The following is a 23,393-nucleotide window of genomic DNA, read 5'->3' on the forward strand; positions in this document are numbered from 1 at the left end:
TTTTTCATTCACAGATCCATCTTGAATAGGTAAGTAAAACAGGTGTACTCATAATTTAGGTAAGTGCGCACAAGTATAATGGTACGTGTTAGCACCTGCAAAATAATGTGATAGCAGCAGCTGTCATCGCAATGTTTTCTTTTGGCCATGCCGTGCAGCATTTTGCTGATGCTGTACACCATCGCCAAGGCATTGGCAAAGCCAATGGGTCCCACAGTTGAGAAATAATGGCTTTGCTAATGCATGTCATATGAAATGAGCTCATATAGTCTCTGTTTTGGTGTAAGCGACTATCAATTAATCAAACACACAAAAAGTGAAGGGAGGAATGCTTGCAAATAGTCTAACCAAAAACAATCGCTCAGAGTACCATTCCAACCCATTTTTTTTTTTAACCACTGTGGCATCTCATATTCGACAGAGCCACATGCAAATCAGCCTTGGTCCTGCTCTAGTGGGAAAAGTCCATCCTGAACTGCCAAGCAAGGCCCTCTCTGAACTGGAACACCAGCAACGGAAGACTAATTTCAGTCTGTTCAGTCAGATGCAGCTTGGTTCTAGTGGCACAGTGAGCATGGAATCTGCATCTTGGCAAAGCCATGGCTAGTTAGGGCGTTACATCAAATATGCCAAAAGGGATAGGAGGAATACTTGCAAATAGTCTAACTAGTTCAGACCAGAAATGCACCTTTTATTCATCAGCCACCAATGTCTTCCAGGGCTCGACATAAACCTTTCCTTTCACTCAGATCATTTGTCAATTTAGCATCTGTCCAAACACCATTCATACATGTCCCTTCAGCAGCCTCTCTACTTACATCTTTACTCCATAAGCAAAAAAGTGGTCCTTTACCTTTTATACATTGTATTGCTGTGTGCGTTTTTACCAGTATTGAGCCCATTGCCAGTGCACGGTAATCCTTACGTTTCTTCTTAAGTCTTGGTTGTTAACCCAAAATATATTGCTTTGAATTCAAAGTCAACTTGTTAAGTTTGCTAATTATGAATCCATCATCAATTTATTGTTGTTTTTCATATTCCATTCTCCTTCAGAGGTTGGATTTGTTTCACATTAATGCACTAGGAAACGTGAAATGAAAGTACTCAAGACACATTTTACAGTGTAACCAAGACACAGTGTTTGTGTTTGTAGAAATATATATGTACTATTTTAGGTTATTGAAATAGTATGAAATACACAATCCTGTGCAAGCCTGGATTAACTACCCACACTTTTCTCTAAGACTATTAATTCACAGCAAAGTGCAGACAAAACACATGCATGAAATATGCTCACTCGTTGAATAGAACATGTCCCAAGAACAATATCAAATGCTGATCTGTATTCTATCCTTTAAGTAGAATGTGTTTCTAGTTCCTCTGATGTTCTCGTGAAGAACACATTCATTTATTACTTTTAAAAAAGCAGACAACACATAAGAATGTTTTTTTTTAATTTTTTTTAACAAGACCCCAAATCTGATTGTTCTTCTAATTTTTGAAGAGCAGATTTAATCAAACTATTGATCTTTTGAAGGATAAAATTCCCTTCAATTTTCAAGCAACCATAGTCACTGTCCTTCGATAAAAAAAATGAATCTGGAACATATGAAACAGTCTCACTAATGATAAATTAGTAACACACAGACTCACTACTAAATCAACTCTTATCAAATACAGCCTTCCAGTATGGGATGATTCTCTGATGTGCTAAGACATTGATTCAGTAAACCCTTCATTAACTTACAAGAGAAAGAAAAGCTGGAATTTAAAAGGCTAAGCTTTGCCATCTCTTCAGGCTTCATGCAGGATCTAAAAGTATTAACTGCTACTGAGTAAGAAGAAGATTTAAATCCATCCTTTTTGGAAATACTGTAACATATAGCAAACCCCACTGTGTAAGGGATAGACATGACAGTGCAACAGCTGTGGCATAACGCAAAATATTGTTCCCCGCCCCTCTAGAGAATGAGGTGAGGGCCCTCTGACTCTCCCATATCTCCCATATATTTATAGACCAGGGACTGAATGGATCCCTTGAACAGGGGTCTGCTTTATGCCCATGCTCTGAAGGCTACAAAAAAGCGATGGATGGAATGCTTGAATTAATCTCTGCCACTGGTAATTACTCAGTGCTGCATCCCAGTCCATTTTTATTTTGCATACCTTGCCTCCTCAGTTTGGACTTAGCCATTTGCAAATCAGTCTCTACTCTGCACCAATTGGAACAGACCAGCGCAAACTGCCAGACCAGGCTCTCCCTGAACCGGAATACAAGTAACACAAGGCAGGCCAATTCTCGTTCACTGTTGCAATATAATGTTCATCTGCCCTCAGGCTCTTTTCAGGAAAGAGACCAAGAAATCTAGAGGAAGTGAGGCAGTTGTTTTTGCCATATGACAGATACATGTGTGCTGACATTCCTAATAACATACTTCTTTCAAGCTGCAGTTTTCAGAGCAAATGTTCTTTTGTCTCTAAATTATACATAAACTCAAGAGCTTCAGCCCATTCATCTTTTATCTGAAAAACTCTGTCTGAATTCCAGCTCCAGTGCAGTAGTTATTCCATTGTAGTCCTTAAATCCACCTGCAGATGCATCATAAAAAACATGAAACATCTTTCTGTAACTCTGAAGTTCCTCTTGAACCACACACTTAAACCTGACCTTTAGAAGATGATGCCACCGCCTACAGTATAGATAGTGCTGAGAACTGTCCTTATGTCATATCTGCCATTCCCAGCCAGCCATAGACTTGTAGCCAGTATAACTTGCATTCTGAGACTGGAGCGTTGCTTTTTAATTTGGAACCTATCCTGTTGTGGTTGAACTCTGACCCTCAGGTGTCTTCATTCAGGGTACCCACATTAATGCCCACACATTTCCTGAGATCAGCCTTGTCTGGTTCACCTAATGTCTAGGTGGAAAGTATCATTATGAGGATTGGCTGGTATGAGAAAAGTTTTGTGTTATGTTAGCTCTGTTTTGCTGTTGCCCGCAGAAGCTTTTGTATTCTTTACTTCATTGGTGTACTTGAAAAATTGAGAAAGAGCGCTGCCATGATAGACAGAGACAATGCACTGGGGATGCAAATTGTTTTTTCTTTATCTTTTTTTGTCCTCCTTAGTTTCTGGTTATATAAACCAGTAAACAGTTCTTGATAAAATATGAGCATATGCATTCAAGGAACTGAGGACTAAAACGTCACTAGTAATTAACAGGACCACTTGGCTGCTTTGTTTCCTGGTGATTTCCGAAGAGATAAACATTTTTCAAACACGTAAACTACAAACTAAAAACGGTTGGTGACCTGCTGTCTGTCCACCGACTAGGGAGCCACAATTTAACGACTATGGAGCTATCATATCGGTTTGTTCGAAGACACTGAGATCACTGCTGATCTGGCATTGATCTAGAAATTTGGTGGATGTCACAAGAGCGGACATAGAGAGTGTGTGTGTGTGTGTATTTGTGGTTGTTGGAATTTAAGGTAACAGTGGAAAATATTTTTTATTTCTTAACTGATATAATTTTTTACATATATTTTATGCAGAATTTACGTTAATTTGATAGTTTTGGTTCTTAGTTTATTTTAATTATACTGTAACACTATTTTAATATGTTTATAGAAATCTAATATGTTTATTTATATGTAATTTATTTTGTATTAATTTAGGATGGAGAGAATTACATCTGAGCTTTCTGAAATGTAACACAATCCCTACTGTTGCTTACACTGGAATGGCAATAGTAATTCTGATCCCACCAAAGTCCGAGACTTTCTCTACTTTTGGTCTGGTTGGAGTGGGAATATTGAATTTGACCCCTCCAAGTCTAATATTTTATCTATTGTTAAATACATTGTGTTACTCTATAATCTTTGTTTTCATTTTCAAAGTTAATGTACATTTCATTTATTTATCTTTATGTAGTAATAATTTTATTTTTTTAATTTAATTATGCATTTTTTAAATAAATGAATATCTAGTATTTGTAATTATACTTTTTATTAGTATATTTTTGTAGACATGTTTAAATATTTTTAAAATGTTTGTTTTTTGCAATTCTTTTATATATGTATTTAGCTTGTAAGATACATTTTCATATATTTTTATACATATTTCTTTTCAAAATGTAACTTTACATTTAATATACATGCTTTAAATTTGTATATTAATTACAATTCAGAAATCGTTTTTTTTTTTTTTTAATAACTCTTTTTATTGAATTTTCAACCGGTGCCCACCAGATCAAAAAAATGTATACAAAACAACACTGCACATCAGCACTAAAGATAGAGAAAAAGAACAACAATAAACCCCTTCCTTCCCCCCAGACCTCTCACAGACACTCAGAGATATCCTTAAACAGATCTATCTTTGGTTTGATTTCCCCATCATATGAGTCCCAGTCCCTCCACCCCGCAACTGTCCATAGTTTACAGTCCTCATTGAACTCCAGTGGATCCACAGCCCATACATCCCTATACAGGTAGTGAATGGTATGTCATCCAGGCGCCCCAGACCCTCCCAAATGTTCTTGGGCAGCCTCTGTTTGTGTATGTTACCTTTTCTGCCCTCATAAATCCATCCATCCATCTCCTCCATGTGTCTACCATGGGGCTGAGCTCTGCTCCCCACAGATGGGCGACATCCCTCTTAGCCACCACCAACCCAAGATTGCAGAACTTGAGCTTGGCCCTGGTCACATCAACATCATTGGGGATTCCAAGAAGAATAAATTTGGGGTCAAGCGGGATCTGCTCCGAGACCACCCCCTGCAGTTCCCCCATGATCTTCAACCAGTATTCCTGCATTACAGGGCAGCCCCAAATGGTATGTAAAAAGGTACCAATCTTCCCCTGACATCGTATACAATTGGGGTGTTGCACCTGCCCCATGGTATGCAGATGCTGTCTAGCGTAGTAAACCCTATGAAGGATCTTAAACTGAATAAGTCGCAGCCTTGACCTCATGGCTACTTCTCGGGGAAACATCAACGCTGCTTCCCAGTCTATATGCTCCATTTCCCCATATTCAGTATCCCACTGACTTCGTAGTCTACAAAGGGTATCCGGCATGTTATTGTTATTGGTCTTGTACACCATAGAGACGGCTTTAATATTTAACTGCTCTGTCAACACTCTTCCTTCCAATGGAGCATATTCTGGTATTCCCACCCCCGGGAGGCCCTCCGCCCTCCAAGCATGGAAGCCCGTAGTGATTCAAAGGGCATGAGGTCCCCCACCCTTCCAACACATCTCCTAAATTGGAAATTCCAGTGCGATCCCATGCCTCGAACCCGGTCAATTTGCCAGTTTCTGGCAGCCAGCATCCTTCCCACAGGGGGGTCATCTTGGTAGGTCTGCGCATCCATCCCAGCACCCTGGGGACCCTGGACCAAGCCCCAAGAGCCACCCATGTAGAGGGCAGGAGCTGCCTCACTCCCCCACCTCCATATAAGTAGTAAAGACAGGACTTCCCTACCCACTGCAATCTCTCCAGTCTAAAGGTAGGATGATCAACGGGGGAGTACATCTAGTCGTTACAATTGATCAGATGTGCCGCCCAATAGTATTCTTCTACATCTGGCAGGGACAGGCCCCCACTACATTGATTATGTTGCAGGGTTTTGAGCGCACTTCGCGGGTGCTGCTTCTCCCATTAAAAAAAACCCATACATCCTGCTCCAGGGTCCGGAAAACCCCAGTGAGATCCGGTAATATGTATTTTGTAAGACATATAGGGGGTCATTCTGACCCCCGCCGGCGGCGGATGCCGCCGGCCTGGCGGGAACCGCCAGAAGACCGTACCGCGGTCAAAAGACCGCAGCGGTCATTCTGAGTTTCCCGCTGGGCTGGCAGGCGACCGCCAGAAGGCCGCCCGCCCGCCCAGCGGGAAACCCCCTTCCACGAGGATGCCGGCTCCGAATGGAGCCGGCGGAGTGGAAGGGGTGCGACGGGTGCAGTTGCACCCGTCACGATTTTCAGTGTCTGCCACGCAGACACTGAAAATCTATGTGGGGCCCTGTTAGGGGGCCCCTGCACTGCCCATGCCAGTGGCATGGGCCCTGCAGGGGCCCCCAGGGGCCCCACGACACCCGTTCCCGCCAGCCAGGTTCTGGCAGTGAAAACCGCCAGAACCAGGCTGGCGGGAAGGGGGTCGGAATCCCCATGGCGGCGCTGCTTGCAGCGCCGCCGTGGAGGATTCCCTGGGGCAGCGGGAAGCCGGCGGGAAACCGCCGGCTTCCCTTTTCTGACCGCGGCTTTACCGCTGCGGTCAGAATGCCCCCGGAAGCACCGCCAGCCTGTTGGCGGTGCTTCCGCGGTCGTTGGCCCTGGCGGTCCATGACCGCCAGGGTCAGAATGACCCCCATAGTAACTTCAGTAGGGGGATCATCTTACACATGGCCACCCTACCCATCAAAGTGCTCCATATCTGCTCAGTACATTCCAGGCACCCTCTCCAAATTACGGGCATGACAGAGGTCCGCCTTATGTGTCATGAATATGCCAAGGTACTTGAATCCCTCACTTGAATATTTTAGTTGACATGGAAGAGAGTGGAGAACTGTGTCCTTCTGTGGGATGACTGACTTATCAGAATTAATCTGGTACCCATAATAGCTCCCGTACTCTGCAAATACCTGAAAGATTCTCGGCAGAGAGTCTAGGGGTTTTGCCACATATAGAAGTATATCATCAGCATATAAGGAGATGCATTCCTCCTCCCTCTCCTCTGTCAGCCTGAACCCGTACAACTCTGGGTGGACACGGATCCTACATGCCAGGGATTCTATAGTGAGGGCAAATAGCAGGGGGGACAAGGGACATTCCTGTCTGGTGCCTCTTGCAATAGGAAACTTGGACGAAACGGTCCCATTAACCCTAACTGCCGCCACCAGATTACAGTAGAGCAGCCGCACCCATTCTCGGTATCTAGGGCCTACCCCAAATCTCTCCAAAGTACACTCTAGGAAGGGCCAATGCACCGCATCGAATGCTTTTTCAGCATCCAGAGCCAAAAATATGTGTGGGTCTGGGCGTTGCAAGATAGTATGTCCCGGCCTGAAGCCGGATTGGTCCCTGTGAACTAAAGGGGTGATAACTCCCTGGAGGCGCGTTGCTAGTACTGTGGCCAACACTTTCACCTCTACATTAAGGATGTAAATCGGTCTATATGATGTACAGGGTGCTCTAGGTCGACCCTCCTTATGAATGACCACTATTTCCACTTTCCACAGGTCCGGGAGGGAGTGTGCCCTTGCTTCTTGCCTCCAGGAACATAGCAAGAAGATGGGGGCTAAAAGATCGCCGAGCCGGTTGAAATGCTCGGCTGGGAACCTGTTAGGGCCTGGGGCTTTCACAGAGTGCAGCCCTGTCATAGCTGTTTTAACCTCTTCTAAGGTGATATCCCCTTCTAAAGTCGCCCGGGTTCTCGCCATCTAAGACTGGGACCACTGTACCTTTATAAGTATTCCCTAATGCGGTGAGAATCCTGTAGCTGGCGGGCCTGGTACAAAGCCTGATAATAATCTGCAAAAGCCTCTGCAATTTCTGTATTTGAGGAAACCCAAACCCCCTCCTGGGTCTCTACCTCACCTATCCACCTCGCTTCCATTTCCTTCCTACACAGCCAAGCCAGATGTTTCCCTGCTTTATCGCCCATTTCATATAGTCTGTGCTGGGCGGTGCGCAACTGAGTTCTACTTTCCGACTCCACCGTTACCCTGTACTCTGCCCTAACTAGGTCCAACTGACGAAGGGTGGGAGGCGCTGGAACCTGTGCCAGTGCCCCCTCTAACTCTAGGAGTTGCCGCTCGTATTTTTCCAACATTTCAGACGCCTTTTTTCTCTTCCATGCCACAAAGTTCTGAGCACCATCCGGGATCACTGTCTTGTACGCCTCCCAGAGATCCACCAGGGATTCAACCGACCCCAAGTTTTCCTGTAAATATAGTTCAGTGTCTACTCTGAACCCATGTGTCACCTCATGGTCTTGCAGGTAGCAAGCCCCAAGCTTCCATCTTTGGGATCCCCCATCTGGTCTCCCAATCCGTACCATCAGAGGCGAATGATCCGACAAACCCCGGGCCAAATAGTCCGCCTGGCGGACAACCCCCACACCCCCGCGGGGGCGAAAATATAATCCAATCTAGAAAAGACCTTATGGGCTCCAGAAAAGGATGAGTATTTCCTATCGGTGGGGTGGGCACGTTGCCACAGATCAGACAGTCCTAGTGTTGCAGCAAAGCGATACAATAAAGTATGTGGGCCAGTTCCCCCAGATATCCCAGAGCGGTCCAGCTCCACTTCCATTACATCATAAAAGTCCCCTCCCACCACATGGGTCGTGGAGTCCGCTGCCAATAGAATCTCCGCAAGCTTGTCCAGCACAGGAGCCTGAAGTCTGGAGGGGGACATAAACACTTACAGACAGTACTTTATGTCTACCCCAAAGCCCATTTACCCCCATGTATCTACCCACTGGGTCTGTCCACTGTCTGGTGATATAAAAGGGGGGAGATTTACGGGTCAAAATTGCCCCCCCCCCCCCCCTGGAGCCAGAGGTGTAGCCTGCGTGTGCCAATGTGACATAGGGCCCTCTACCCGGAAATTTACACCTGGTTCCCTTAAGATGCTTCTCCTGCAAAAAAAATAACATCTGGATGCAGTCTCTTTAGGTACTCAGACACCAGACCTCATTTGACCCTGTCCCCAAGTCCATTTACATTCCACAATAGAACAGAAAAGGCCTGAGGATTTACACGGGAGCCCAAATCACTTGCGGGAGTCATTGTACTCAAATGGGGACTGTGTTAAGCAGGGAGTGGACCTCACGTCCATGATTTCCAAGCACGTGGACGGGACACCTAGATGCCAGTATTTCGTAAGGAGAGACCTAACATACAAACATGTCTGTGGCTTATCTATAGTCAACATAAACAGGCAAGAAGCCAACCCCAGCAAAACAAACTTCCACCCCTCCTCCACCCCACCTCCCATGGGCCCCTGTGAATATTAACCCCCATACTACAGCTCACCATGATGTCAGAGGTCTGTAGCCTCCCTCCCCCACCCCACCTCTTCAATGCAAAACTACAACTCTCGGTCGCCTCTTTGATAGAAATACTCCCCAACTCAACCCTCAAAACAGGCAAAGATATGTTATGTCTAGAGAACGTTCCAGCACCACCTTCTGCTCCTCCTCCTTACATGGGATGGTGCGAGGGCAGCCAGCCCACTCTCCTTCTGCCCCCTATTACTGCATTACCTTCACAGTCTGGATGCCCCCTTCTGCTCAGAGGACAGTTTCCTCAGTTTCTAGTTGATTAATCACCACCAGATATCATCCCATTGTCCGCGCCCGGGGCAGTCTCCCTTATGCCCGGAGCCGGGCTTTCCCTTCTGCCTCTCTCCCAGATAACCGTGGTCCAACTTTAGTCAGAGTCTGATGATGCTGCGCAACTCTTTGTCGATCCTCTCAGTCTCCATGGCATGTCTCCATCTCCTCTCTGTCTTCTCTGGCCCCTTCTTCTGGGTCTTCTGCCCGTCTCCTGGCTACCCCTCCCGGACAATTGAGGGCGCTCCTCCAGCCACTCGCAGGCATCCTCTGGGGATTGAAAGAAAAAGTTTTCCCTTGAAACATGACTTTTAGTTTGGCTGGGAAGAGGAGCATGTATTGCAGTTGGAGGCTACGGAGCTTAGCCTTTACAGAGTCAAATGTGTGTCGCTGTCTCTGGACCTCCCTGGTGCAATTGGCAAAAATTAGGATTTTTGTATTGTCATGTCGAACCTCTCCCAGCTTACAAACGTTTGTCAAGATCATATCTCTGTCTTGGAAGTTTAAGAAACGGGCAATCATGGGTGCGCTCTGGGGGGGAGGGGGGTGGTTGGCACCCCATAACGCCCTTTGGGTGCATTCACTCACAAAACAAGTCAAAAACTTCTCTGATGTCAAGCCTCGTCACAGTCATGCTTCCAAAACCAGGCCCGCGTTGGTCCCCTCGGTTCCTTCTGGGAATCCCATAAATCTCAGATTGTTCCTGCGGGCCCGGTTTTCTGCATCTTCCAACCGCTACATAATATCCTTGTTGAAGACCCTAGTCTCTGCCATTTCTTTACAAAGGTCCTGGACTGTATCCTCCAGGTCCGATATCCACATCTCCACCGAGGTGACCCGTTCTGCCACGATCCAGAGGTCTTGGCGCCGGAGGGAGACCTCCGAGCGTACCTCTCCCACGCGTCCCTCCAGTGCCTCCCTAGAGGACTGAATTGCCGACAGAAAGGCGGCATTGTCTGGCACAGCCATAGGATCCATAGCCGGTGGCTGGGGGGTCACCACCTTTGTGTAGCGGTCAGTACAACCCTGTCTAGGTGGTTTGGGTTACTTGTCTCTCACCATCATGTTACTTATGGCCCACCACCTCCTTTTACAACAGTGAGGTTCATCCACACAGATCTGTTCTACAACCCACTCCTTCGCTGCGCGATCCCACCAGAGAACTCAGGGGGAGTCACCAGCTGCCCCAATCTCAATCACTATCAACAGGGTCTCTGCGCGATTCATGAGCAGGAGCCGGCCTGGCCCACCCTCCAATATTTCAGTCTCTCTTGGTTACAAGTGGGGGCCTGGAAGAGGGGGGGGGGCGCCACAATCTCTCATCAGTTGCGACCGTTACCAGAGTCAGTCGCCAGCCACGCCTTGCCTCCTCCAGTCCGCCGCTCCTCGTCCAACCAGACCCGGGTCACAGGTCCCAGAGCCGCTGCTGCACACCAACTCATCAGCGCCAGTCCGCACCCCACTGTCCCCTCACTTCACCAGGGGAGAAGGGGGTGAGTCCAAGTGCATCTGGTGCAACACCGCAGACCCCCCCGGCCCTCACCGGGTGCATCCTTCTCCCCCTGCACACTTCATCTGGTGGGGTGGGGGGGGTCTGACCAGGGGCCTCTTCCTCCCCCTCACCCTTCCCCGGCAGAATCCCGCCGGCGAACCCAAGGCCGCGCCTGCCGCACTCACCGCGTTCCAGCTCACTGTGAGGCCTTCACCGGGGACATCCATCTTTCCCGGTCTTCACCTGTCCCCCTCCGCCTTATCCGATCATCTCTAGGCAGGGGTAGGTTGTGGTGAGTGAGAAGAAGGAAAGAGGGGCACACTCAGGCCTTCGCCGCCCGGGAGGCCCTTCTGGTGTCTCCCAGGCCTCAGTGGGCATCATTTGTCTGGCCCTACGCCCGGGCCATCCTAGGCCTCGGAACCACCTGGCCGCCCAGCCTGGACGGCAACTTCCAGAATGATCGGGGGGGGCCCAGCCTGGCTGCTCCCTCCTTCTCTACCTCCTCAATGGGTCCGCAGTGCCTCCTCACACTCACAGGAGCCAGCCTGGGAGGCAAGCGGATATTTTTTGTAGGATTTCACTGGGGCGGAGCTTGTTCAAGACAAGTCCGTCCTTGGCACCATCTTGGCTCTGCTCTCACAATTCAAAATTCTTACCTAGAGTTTGATGCTGTTGTGGACTTTTTGTGGCCCATATTTACTTCTTCACTTACAAGGTATGTAACATCTGTATTTGTGCCCTCCATATTTTTTTGCGATTACTTTCTTTTGTCAATATTGTTTCGGATATATTTCATCATACAACCCTAGAGAGATCACAATGTGCAGTTGAGATGTATGAGATTTCCCAAATGATTTATGTGGGTGCTCTCACACTCTGTTTCAACTCATTGTACTGCTGACTGGGAACTCTAGCATCCTTGTTGGATTCTCATTGATAGTTCCCCCTACTTGATGAGACTTTTGTAGGACTATTACCATGGGGGTAAGGCTGCTGAGTTTAGGGTGTCAGCACCACCACATGTGGGTGACAGTCGGTCCCACACTGACTACAAGCTGTCGCCTGACCTCGTTGGCTAGCTAGCAGCACTCAAACAAACCTAGAAAGTAAAGGTGATTTGTGGAAGCCTAAACCCATGACACTGACTCCTCTGGGAAGAGGAAACAGATCATACGCTTTTTTCACAGTTGCATAAAGTCTCACACGTGCAAAGGCAGAGAAAGAAATGCCGGATAATTTTAAGTACATTTATCGAAGAAACTGCATTCTATGATAAAAGGCATGAGCTGTGATTATTAGGAAGATGAAACATAATGATTGTGACTATTAGAATAAAACATAAAAACAGTCCCAACATCCTGACACTAATATGAATCTATGAATTCCGACTTACACCCTAGCATCTAACATGAAATCATAGCAGTGTTAGTCCTTCTACGCATCTCGGTCTTATGGAAGGAGCCCCAACCTCATACCTTGAACAAAGGCAAAACTCTGCCTGTTGGTCTGCTGGCAGTCCTCCCAGTTGGCTGGAAAGACAAGGCCAAGATCAATGAAGCTGTAGAAGAAGTGGCACTCAGCATAAGATGGCTGGCTGGAAAGTCCTCTCTTCCCTTATTTGGCCTGTGTGGTGTTTATATAGCAAAAAGTGTTGTGTTCTGAGAACAAGCCTGACGTGCTAGTATGTCTGTGGTTAGAAGGTTGACTCTGTAACTCTTGGATTGGCAGTACTCAGTAAACTATTGTGTACAGCCTTGAGCAGGGCACAGAGAGGAATACAAACAGGAGACAGATAAATGTGAAATATGAAATAGCATGTTTTCTAAGAAAAGAAGCTGATAAAATAAAAAAACAAGCTAAAAGAGAGCCGTGCCAAAATGTAATAAAGTGAACAAAAGAGAATACAATTTGTCTTCCTGTTAAAGGCACAGGCTATGGACCTAAAAGGCTAAGATATGGGTGCCCAATTTAGGTGCTAAAAGAAACCACAATAAGGCTCACTGCTGTTAATGACAGATACTCTTTCTCCTGTTTAGTGCTGCCAAGTAATGGTCCTGCCAAGTATGGTGTTTCATAATTAATTGCATTTACCCTTGTCTATATTCTTCCTACAGACTCCACAGGGAACGTTTCAGGATGAGTTGGAGTGGTGTATCCGGCAGCTGGAAACTGGTCTTATGCTGCAGAATCCAACACCCCAGCAAGGTACGTGCACCTTGTCAATTGGCACTGTGGTAAGTACCAAAAAGACTAAGGAGTACTTGCGTAGTTTCCTACATCTCTTGTTATCTGTCGGGAGTCAGCATTGCGTAAAGGTGCACAGGCCCAGTTCCCTTAGGTATGTAGTCAGGGTAGGGGACGGAGAAATTTTAACCCTGTAATGCGCCTTGCACACTCGCGCAGTAGAGTTCATAAATCTAGATAATAACGGCGTCTTGATATCTTGCATCATTCATATTCAAATTTAGGTGCTTGGTATTTTGCACAAAAGTATTACAGAGTTCTTAATAGATCTTTTTCACAAAAATTAATTTCTTTATTATTTTTTTTGTAGTATGTTGCAACTTTGGTTCTATATACACTGATTTATTAACATTTAACAAATTTTTGCTCAATGATGTGAACTTTTGTCAGGAGTGTTACAAATAAACAAGGTAACCCAGTTTTCCCCACAGAACTGGGTCATCTAAACTGTAAAGCACACAGTGTTCATGGAGGAATCATTTGCTTACAAATATTTCAGCGATTTTAAATACTATTAATGTTGTAATTAACCATAGGTCAAATTCCATAAATGAATAAATCTTCAAACACTGTGTAATTCGTTATTGGAAAAATTAAGACTTTGTATATATTCACTAATAATATATTCATCAATATAGCAAAGCAACAAAGAGAATTTTTAGTGTTTTTATACAAACGCACCTAGCCCACAATCCCTTTACATCCAAGGGACAGAAGGAGCAGACCAACCCTCCTGAAACGCCAACCGCAAAATGATTGCATCTTATATGCAGTCTTTCAAACAATCAAAAATCCCTCCTTATGGACTCCAGCAGCTCATGGGAAGAATTGCATTATGGAGAGTACAAGGTCGATGTTTCTGTCTCCCAAGGCTCAAACCGTCCACGAGACCATCCTCAGGACAATGTGTCAAAGTGGATTAAATCACAATAATTGTTGCTTTCAACATCAACTTGCTAGAACAGCACTGCTTAATCCTTTTCGTCTGGCACATCCAATGTTAGTCAGTTACTCCGATATAAAGAAAGGACGATGTATTTTCACCACAGATACACCATCGGTAAAGTCACATTAAGCGCAAAACAGGGTAAAAGTTGAGAAAGCATACATTTGTTGGTAATATTTGATTCATAGCTGATAAATTCAATTTATTAGAATCATTTTTCACATGTAACAACAGCTCGGTCCTGCTCAAGAGTTACAAATCACTATGATGTCAAGTATTGTTCAGAACTGGTAATTAGTAATTTTCACATAAAGGAAAAAAGCATTATCCAACATTATTAATAATGAAGCATTGGACTTGGTGAAAGGTCAGGAATTTTTTTCTCATATATGTGAACATGTTTCTGATTCAATATTTGGACCCTTTTACCTATTTATTGGAGAAACTATGAATAGTTTGGGAAAATGTTGGAATGTCCATCTACTTACACATGCATTATCAACCTACACAGGAGTGCAAGTGATTCACAAACATCCTGTGACATTGCATTTCTTGTTTTCTTATGCTCCAGGTCACTCCAAATTATCTATTGGCTTTCATTATTTGAATACAAGGCTGCAAATGGTGAGCTACACATTACGATTTGAAGGTAAATTGTCTGTCACAGGGTTGGACTGGCATTTTTGGCCCATGGACGATGAAGAGTCACAAAGTAAACAAAACAAACCCTGGTCCTTTTAAGCCAGACAATCTAGCAGTGGTAGAGAGCCCAACAGGCCAGCCTAACACTGCTCAGTCATACATCTAGACACGTAGGTCTTGTCTTTGTAAATTTGTCTGATTATTTCATTTTCCCTTATGACCTTCTGCACTGTTGCTCCAGGCAATAGGCTATTTGATATATTTGTAAACAGCTTAGCTTTTGCTAGACTTCCTACGGTCATTACATGTGCCATGTGGGTACCTTAGTTTTCTGGAACTCGAATTTCTAGCTTGACAATTAAGAAGGCAATGTGGTGTTGGCCCAAATATGATTGTGTTAAAATAATTGTAGGCTTTTCATACATTCAAGTCTCTTATGTGGCGTTGGACCAGTTCATAAGGAAATCAATAAATCTGGACCCATTAAAGGGCACCAACGTACTGTTGCAAATTTACTACTTTTTGCATTACACATATATTTTCAGTAGTATGTCTGGCAAGCAGGATCAAGGCATACTACTTGGAATGTCATAACATTTCACCCAGGCTCCCATTACCAACAGGCTTTCTTCTACATATCCTAAATTACATATTTAGAAAATAGAGCCCCTTATGGAAACATACTTTTTTTTGCTTTTTTACGTCCATTAATGCGCTCCCTTTCCATGTTGTACCCATAGAATGTTCACCAATTTCCACTCTATTCAATAGTTAACTGTCCCCTAGATCGCACATTATTCAATTTCTTCTTCCCAACTTGTTAGACCTGGCATCATTGGTGTGGTCTCCCCTAATGTTTTGTCCTCTGACCTCCCGTATTTGTAACCTATTTTTGCTGGCCTTTGGGGATCTGGGCACTTTATCACTGCTGAGCAGTGCTAAAGTGCAGGTGTTTTGTCCTTCTAAACATGTTAACATCTGCATCTCCACAATTGGCATAGTTAATCTCTTCGCCGCCAGGCCTTTTCCCCTTCCTGTCAGAAAAAAGAAACCAAAGGAAACGCGGGACGAAGAGCCGGTTTGCAGGCTGTTAAACGGATTGCCCTCAATGACAGAAATATTTTGAGGCTGCATATGGAAATCCTTTCAATGTAATACGACCTACGGCCTGGGATAAACACAATAATTAGGTATTTATCTCTCCATGAGTCCTAAAGAGGCCCATACACAAACGGGCCGAAACGCGTCAACCTTTACACAAGGAGGTTGCTATAAAAAAACAATTAATAACATATGGATTTGGATTATAGTTCACATCCTTTTAATAATCAGTGCTTAAGGAAAGCAGGACTATCCGATGTGATTACATTGGCAGCCATCTCTTTTTTTATGTGGATTACAGTTTCAATATATTTTTTACCACAATTCTTAATAATGGTGGAGACCGGTGAAGACAAAAAAGTGTGTATATAGATTGTTGTAAATACTTGTATGTTAATCTATTTTGAGAGTTTCATGTTTGCCCATCCTTAGGATTTTTTGTCCTCGACAAATGCAAAATGTGTCTTGTAATTAAAATTAATTACCAATGACCAATTGAGAAGTTCATTGTGAGTAAGTCATTTTGTATATCTGTCCCTACTATTTACCACCTCTGCTATTTTGAGTATTTTCCCCTTCCTGTGCCAAGCCTCTCTTTGGCTATTTTGGGGTAGTTCGTGTTTCGGCCCCCATAATGTTTTGTCCACATAAGCTATCTGTGCCTAATTTGCATCCTTTTTTTTCAACATCCTGGGGATTCTAAAGGTACCCATAGTTTGTGGATTCCACTAATGGAGACTGAGAAATTAGCCAAAATACAGCTAAAACTTGTTTTTTGGTAAAAATGGGAAACTGTAGCATGTGAATTACAGGGCATTTCTCAAAATGACTTTTCCTACACACTATCTTACATTTGAAAGGTGCAAATGCAGAGATAGATAATTGGTAATGATGCCTGTTCTGCAATTCTGCGTTCCCTCAAGCCTCCTGATTAAAAATTGCATCTCACTTGCATGGGTAGGCCTTATGTCCGTGATAGGAAACACCCCAAAATGCAAACGTGGATACATCACAAATTTTCCACTACAAACAGTTGTGTTTTTTTGCAAAGTGCCTAGCTGTGGATCATGGGCTCTAGCTTAGCCGGCACTTAGGGAAACCTAGCAAAACTGTACATTTTTGAATACTAGACACCTAAAGTAATCCAGGATGGGGTGACTTGTAGGGCTCTCACCAGGTTCTGTCACCCAGAATCCTTTGCAAACCTCAAAATGTGGCTAAAAAACAAATTTTCCTAAAATTTCGGGGATGTAAAGTTCCGGTATCTGAGGGAAGCCACAAACTTCTTTCGACCCAGCATTCCCCCAAGTCTCCCAATATAAATTGTAACTCACTTGTATGGGTAAGCATAGCGCTCGCTACAGGAAACGCCCCAAAAGACAACGTGGACACATCACATTTTCACACTGAAAACTGATGTGTATTTTTTTGCAAAGTGCCTAGCAGTGCATTTTGAGCTCTAGCTCATCTGTTACTTGGGGAAACCTAGCACACCTGTACATTTTTGAAAACTAGACACCTAGGGTAATCCAGGAGGGGGTGACTTGAGGGAGGCACTCACACCCATATTCCTGTGCAGAATTCAACATTTGGCTAAACAAAACACATTTTCCTCACCTTTCGGTGATGTAAAGTTCTGAAATCTGAGGGGAGCCACAAACTTCCTCCCACCCAGCATTCTCCCATGTCTCCCAATAAAAATGGTACCTCACTTGTGTGAGTGGGCCAAGTGCCCGCAACAGGGAAGGGCCCAAAAACAATGTGGACACATCAAAAGTATCTATTACAAAACTACCTGTGTTTTCAAGGGGGGGGCATCTGCGTTTTTTGGTCCCAGGCTTGGCAGCCATCTAAGGGAACCTACCAAACCCAGACATTTCTAAAAACTAGACACGCAGGGGAATCCAGGGAGATGTGGCTTGCAAGGATCCCCCATTATTTCCATACCCAGAATCCCCTGCAAACCTCAACTTTAGCTAAAAGAATCATATTTTCCTCATGTTTCTATGTAGGATCACTGCACCGGCATAAATTTCCTACCACCCAGCGATCTCCTCGGTCTCCCAAGTAAAATACCACCTCACTTGTGTGAGTGCTCAAAAGAGAGTCAGCATAAAAACGTATAAACAAAATTATGCTTATCAACCCGCTGTGATATCCCTTCAATCTCTACACGTCTGTGGTCCTTCCCTGTCACAGGCACTTGGCCCACTCACACAAGTGAGGTATCATTTTACTCTGGAAACCTAAGGGAACGCTGGGTGGTAGGAAATTTGTGGCGGCGCGGTAATCCCACGCAGAAATGTGAGGAAAATGTTTTTGTTTTTTTTAGCTAAATATTGAAGTTTGCACGGGATTCGGGGGGATCCACGCAAGTCACACATCGCTGGACTCCCACGGGTGTCTAGTTTTTTAGAAATGTCTGTGTTTGGTAGGTTTCTCTAGATGGCCACCGAGCCCGGGTCCTAAAATACAGGTGCCCCCCTTGCAAAACTAGGTCGTTTTGTGATAGATAATTTTGATGTCTCCACAATACGTTTTAGACCGTTTCATGTCGCAGGCACTTGGCCTACCCACAAAAGTGAGGTAGAATTTTTATGGGGAGACCTGGGGGAACACTGAGTGGTAGGAAATTTGTGGTTTCATTCCGATTCTGGAAGAATATGGCACAGTAATGCAAGGAAAAGGTGTGACTTAAGTCACATTTTGAGGGTTGCAGGGCACTCTGGGTAAGAAAACTTGTTGGAATCCATGAGAGGCCACCTGGGGGCACATGGGCCCCTAAGGAGGGCAGAAACAGACAAAATATATAGCCCCTTACGGGAGCGACCCCTGCCCAAGGGGCCTCTACCCATAACAACAATGTTCATGTGAAGATACAATCCCTAGTGGCTTCCGCCCCTTGGGGGCAGATGGGCAGATGGGTCTAAAAATATATAACCATTCTCCCCCCCAAGGGGACAGAAACAGCCAAAATAAGTGCCCCTTAAAAAAGAGAGCGACCCCTGCCAAAGGGGCCACTCCCCAGTATTGCCATATCATTATTTCCCTGGTGGCTAGTGGCATTTAAACCCCCCCCCCGCCTTATGTGTAGATCGGCCTAAAAATATAACTGATCTGCCACCAAGGGGAGCAGAAATGGACAAAATATATAGTCCCTCAATGGGAGTGACCTTTGGGCAGGGGCCACTCCTCAAAACATTATTCGCCATATGTAATAAAATCCCTGGTTGTCAAGTGGCTTTTGCCCCCCTTGGGGGCAGATGGGACTAAAAATACAAGGCTGAGATGGCCAAAATATTCACCCTCAAAAGGGGAGCGACTCTTGTCCAAGGGTCACTCCCAAGCCATTATGAGCCACATAAAAAGAATCCCTGGTGGTCTGGAGGCAGATGGACCTAAAATTATGAGGCAGATCTGCCCCAGTGGGGGGCAGAAATGGCCAAAATATTAACTCCCATAAAGGGAGCGACCCTTGACCCACATATTATGGTGAAGTCAGATTTTAAATTGTAACTCTGATAAAGCTACTTGTAGAAACCTGCCATTTTCCTACTGTAACCATCCTGTGCTTCTGCTCGTCCCTGAATACATGTCTGGGGTAGATGACAGCTGGTCTTTGTGCATTCCCACTAGACCGGCACACACAAAGTGAGCTTGGGTGTGGGTTAGCCTATTGATGGCCCATCACTAGGCTGATGGGTCTTCCTGAACTAGGTGGGAGGGAAGAGCTGACACATGGCTCTTAATAGGGCTCTGTCCCTCCTCATAGGAAGGGGTGCATACCCCCTGCATAGTGACTGGGAGGGCAAGGAAGAGACCCTGAGGGCTTCAAAGGAAGGTCTGGAAGTTTCCTCAACTTTCCAGAACCTGGCACCAAAGTATAAAAGCTGGACCCCAAGCCCCACTAAATCGGTACTCTACAGGGAACACTCTGCCAGGAAGGACTGCTAGGCTGCCAGGAGAGCCTGTCACTGCATTGCTTTGTTGGCCTAGTGCTGCTGTATGCTGGACTGTAGACGGGACTGCCACCTTTCTGCTGCTCTGTGTGTTGGCCTGCCGCCTGCTACTTCTGTCCTCCAGGAGAAGACTGTGCTCTCCTGACTATTGTGACCCCCGCTGAGAGTCTCCATGGGCTGGTTGGTTTGCCCCGGGTTTTCTACGAGGTCCCTGGGAACTCAAGGGCCTTGTGTCAAACTGTCAACTTATTCCACAGGCTGACTGCCCCTTTGCTAAAGAGTGCGGCCTTGTCACCCCATTGGCACTGCCTTAAGGTCTGCGGGAGTGAACCAGCCTCTGCCACACTGCCCAGGGCCAACTGAGCGTGGCCCGTGCTCCATTCACAGCAGACTACTGCAGCGCCCACCGAGCATTCACTCCCAACGCCCCCTGCGTCCCACCTGCTTGGGACGTGATTTCAACTTTCTGTGGGCGGCCCTTTCTCCCCCGTCAGTGCCCTGAGGGCGGCTGCAGGACTCACCAAGATTGTGGCCGCCAGACCGCTGTGCGGGCGGATGCTGCACTGCAGAACGGGCAGTCGCCTGCATCTCCTGCCGCCCCGACGTCACGGCTGCTACAAAACAAGCCCTCACAGCGAGACACTTTCACCCGCCTACGGATGCCGAGGGAGCAGAGAATCCCTCGCACCCGCACCATATGTCGTGTAGTGGAGGCGCTGGGTACTTAGCTTTGCATGCACTCTTGTTGGTCAGGGCAGCCCCAGCAATTAAAAAAAAAAACTAACCTGCTGCTGCCCGTTCATCTACCATGCACGCTATAAAGGAGGCACCCACTGTGAGAAGGTAGCCTCTTTCTAGCCTTGTTACCCCCACTTTTGGCCTGTTTGTGAGTGTATGTCAGGGTTTTGTCACTGTTTTCACTGTCTCACTGGGATCCTGATAGCCAGGCCTCAGTGCTCATAGTGAAAACACTATGTTTTCAGTATGTTTGTTATGTGTCACTGGGATCCTGCTGGTCAGGACCCCAGTGCTCATAAGTTTGTGGCCTATATGTATGTGTCACTGGGACCCTGTCACACAGGGCCCCAGTGCTCATAGGTGTGCATGTATATGTTCCCTGTGTGGTGCCTAACTGTCTCACTGAGGCTCTGCTAACCAGAACCTCAGTGGTTATGCTCTCTCATTACTTTTAAATTGTCACTAACAGGCTAGTGACCAATTTTACCAATTCACATTGGCTTACTGGAACACCCTTATAATTCCCTAGTATATGGTACTGAGGTACCCAGGGAATTGGGGTTCCAGGAGATCCCTATGGGCTGCAGCATTTCTTTTGCCACCCATAGGGAGCTCTGACAATTCTTACACAGGCCTGCCACTGCAGACTGAGTGAAATAACGTCCACGTTATTTCACAGCCATTTTACACTGCACTTAAGTAACTTATAAGTCACCTATATGTCTAACCTTTACCTGGTAAAGGTTAGGTGCAAAGTTACTTAGTGTGAGGGCACCCTGGCACTAGCCAAGGTGCCCCCACATTGTTCAGAGCTAATTCCCTGAACTTTGTGAGTGCGGGGACACCATTACACGCGTGCACTACATATAGGTCACTACCTATATGTAGCTTCACCATGGTAACTCCGAATATGGCCATGTAACATGTCTATGATCATGGTATTGCCCCCTCTATGCCATCCTGGCATTGTTGGTACAATTCCATGATCCCAGTGGTCTGTAGCACAGACCCTGGTACTGCCAGACTGCCCTTCCTGGGGTTTCACTGCAGCTGCTGCTGCTGCCAACCCCTCAGACAGGCAGCTGCCCTCCTGGGGTCCAGCCAGGCCTGGCCCAGGATGGCAGAACAAAGAACTTCCTCTGAGAGAGGGTGTGACACCCTCTCCCTTTGGAAAATGGTGTGAAGGCAGGGGAGGAGTAGCCTCCCCCAGCCTCTGGAAATGCTTTGTTGGGCACAGATGTGCCCAATTCTGCATAAGCCAGTCTACACCGGTTCAGGGACCCCTTAGCCCCTGCTCTGGCGCGAAACTGGACAAAGGAAAGGGGAGTGACCACTCCCCTGACCTGCACCTCCCCTGGGAGGTGTCCAGAGCTCCTCCAGTGTGCTCCAGACCTCTGCCATCTTGGAAACAGAGGTGCTGCTGGCACACTGGACTGCTCTGAGTGGCCAGTGCCACCAGGTGACGTCAGAGACTCCTGCTGATAGGCTCCTTCAGGTGTTAGTAGCCTATCCTCTCTCCTAGGTAGCCAAACCCTCTTTTCTGGCTATTTAGGGTCTCTGTCTCTGGGGAAACTTTAGATAACGAATGCATGAGCTCAGCCGAGTTCCTCTGCATCTCCCTCTTCACCTTCTGATAAGGAATCGACCGCTGACCGCGCTGGAAGCCTGCAAACCTGCAACATAGTAGCAAAGACGACTACTGCAACTCTGTAACGCTGATCCTGCCGCCTTCTCGACTGTTTTCCTGCTTGTGCATGCTGTGGGGGTAGTCTGCCTCCTCTCTGCACCAGAAGCTCCGAAGAAATCTCCCGTGGGTCGACGGAATCTTCCCCCTGCAACCGCAGGCACCAAAAAGCTGCATTACCGGTCCCTTGGGTCTCCTCTCAGCACGACGAGCGAGGTCCCTCGAATCCAGCGACACCGTCCAAGTGACCCCCACAGTCCAGTGACTCTTCAGCCCAAGTTTGGTGGAGGTAAGTCCTTGCCTCACCTCGCTGGGCTGCATTGCTGGGAACCGCGACTTTGCAAGCTACTCCGGCCCCTGTGCACTTCCGGCGGAAATCCTTCGTGCACAGCCAAGTCTGGGTCCACGGCACTCTAACCTGCATTGCACGACTTTCTAAGTTGGTCTCCGGCGACGTGGGACTCCTTTGTGCAACTTCGGCGAGCACCGTTTCACGCATCCTCGTAGTGCCTGTTTCTGGCACTTCTCCGGGTGCTACCTGCTTCAGTGAGGGCTCTTTGTCTTGCTCGACGTCCCCTCTCTCTGCAGGTCCAATTTGCGACCTCCTGGTCCCTCCTGGGCCCCAGCAGCGTCCAAAAACGCCAAACGCACGATTTGCGTGTAGCAAGGCTTGTTGGCGTCCATCCGGCGGGAAAACACTTCTGCACGACTCTCCAAGGCATGGGGGATCCATCCTCCAAAGGGGAAGTCTCTAGCCCTTGTCGTTCCTGCAGTATTCACAGTTCTTCAGCCTAGTAAGAGCTTCTTTGCACCAACCGCTGGCATTTCTTGGGCATCTGCCCATCTCCGAGCTGCTTGTGACTTTTGGACTTGGTCCCCTTGTTCCACAGGTACCCTCAGTCAGGAATCCATCGTTGTTGCATTGCTGATTTGTGTTTTCCTTGCATTTTCCCTCTAACACGACTATTTTGTCCTTAGGGAAACTTTGGTGCACTTTGCACTCACTTTTCAGGGTCTTGGGGAGGGTTATTTTGCTAACTCTCACTATTTTCTAATAGTCCCAGCGACCCTCTACAAGGTCACATAGGTTTGGGGTCCATTCGTGGTTCGCATTCCACTTCTGGAGTATATGGTTTGTGTTGCCCCTATCCCTATGTTTCCCCATTGCATCCTATTGTAACTATACATTGTTTGCACTGTTTTCTAAGACTATACTGCATATTTTTGCTATTGTGTATATATATC

General features: G+C 46.4%; 1 protein-coding gene across 1 annotated transcript in view; it reads left to right on the plus strand.

Annotated features, from left to right (window-relative positions):
• Positions 1 to 23,393, plus strand: part of C10H8orf33 (chromosome 10 C8orf33 homolog) — a 153,349-nt gene that overhangs the window by 45,736 nt on the left and 84,220 nt on the right. Inside the window, exon 3 of the mRNA XM_069210615.1 lies at positions 12,949 to 13,039. Coding sequence (XP_069066716.1) covers positions 12,949 to 13,039 — 91 coding nt within the window. The remainder of the gene's footprint in view (positions 1 to 12,948; positions 13,040 to 23,393) is intronic.

This window comes from Pleurodeles waltl, chromosome 10 (genome assembly GCF_031143425.1).
Source record: "Pleurodeles waltl isolate 20211129_DDA chromosome 10, aPleWal1.hap1.20221129, whole genome shotgun sequence".
In the NCBI taxonomy this organism is placed as follows: domain Eukaryota; kingdom Metazoa; phylum Chordata; class Amphibia; order Caudata; family Salamandridae; genus Pleurodeles; species Pleurodeles waltl.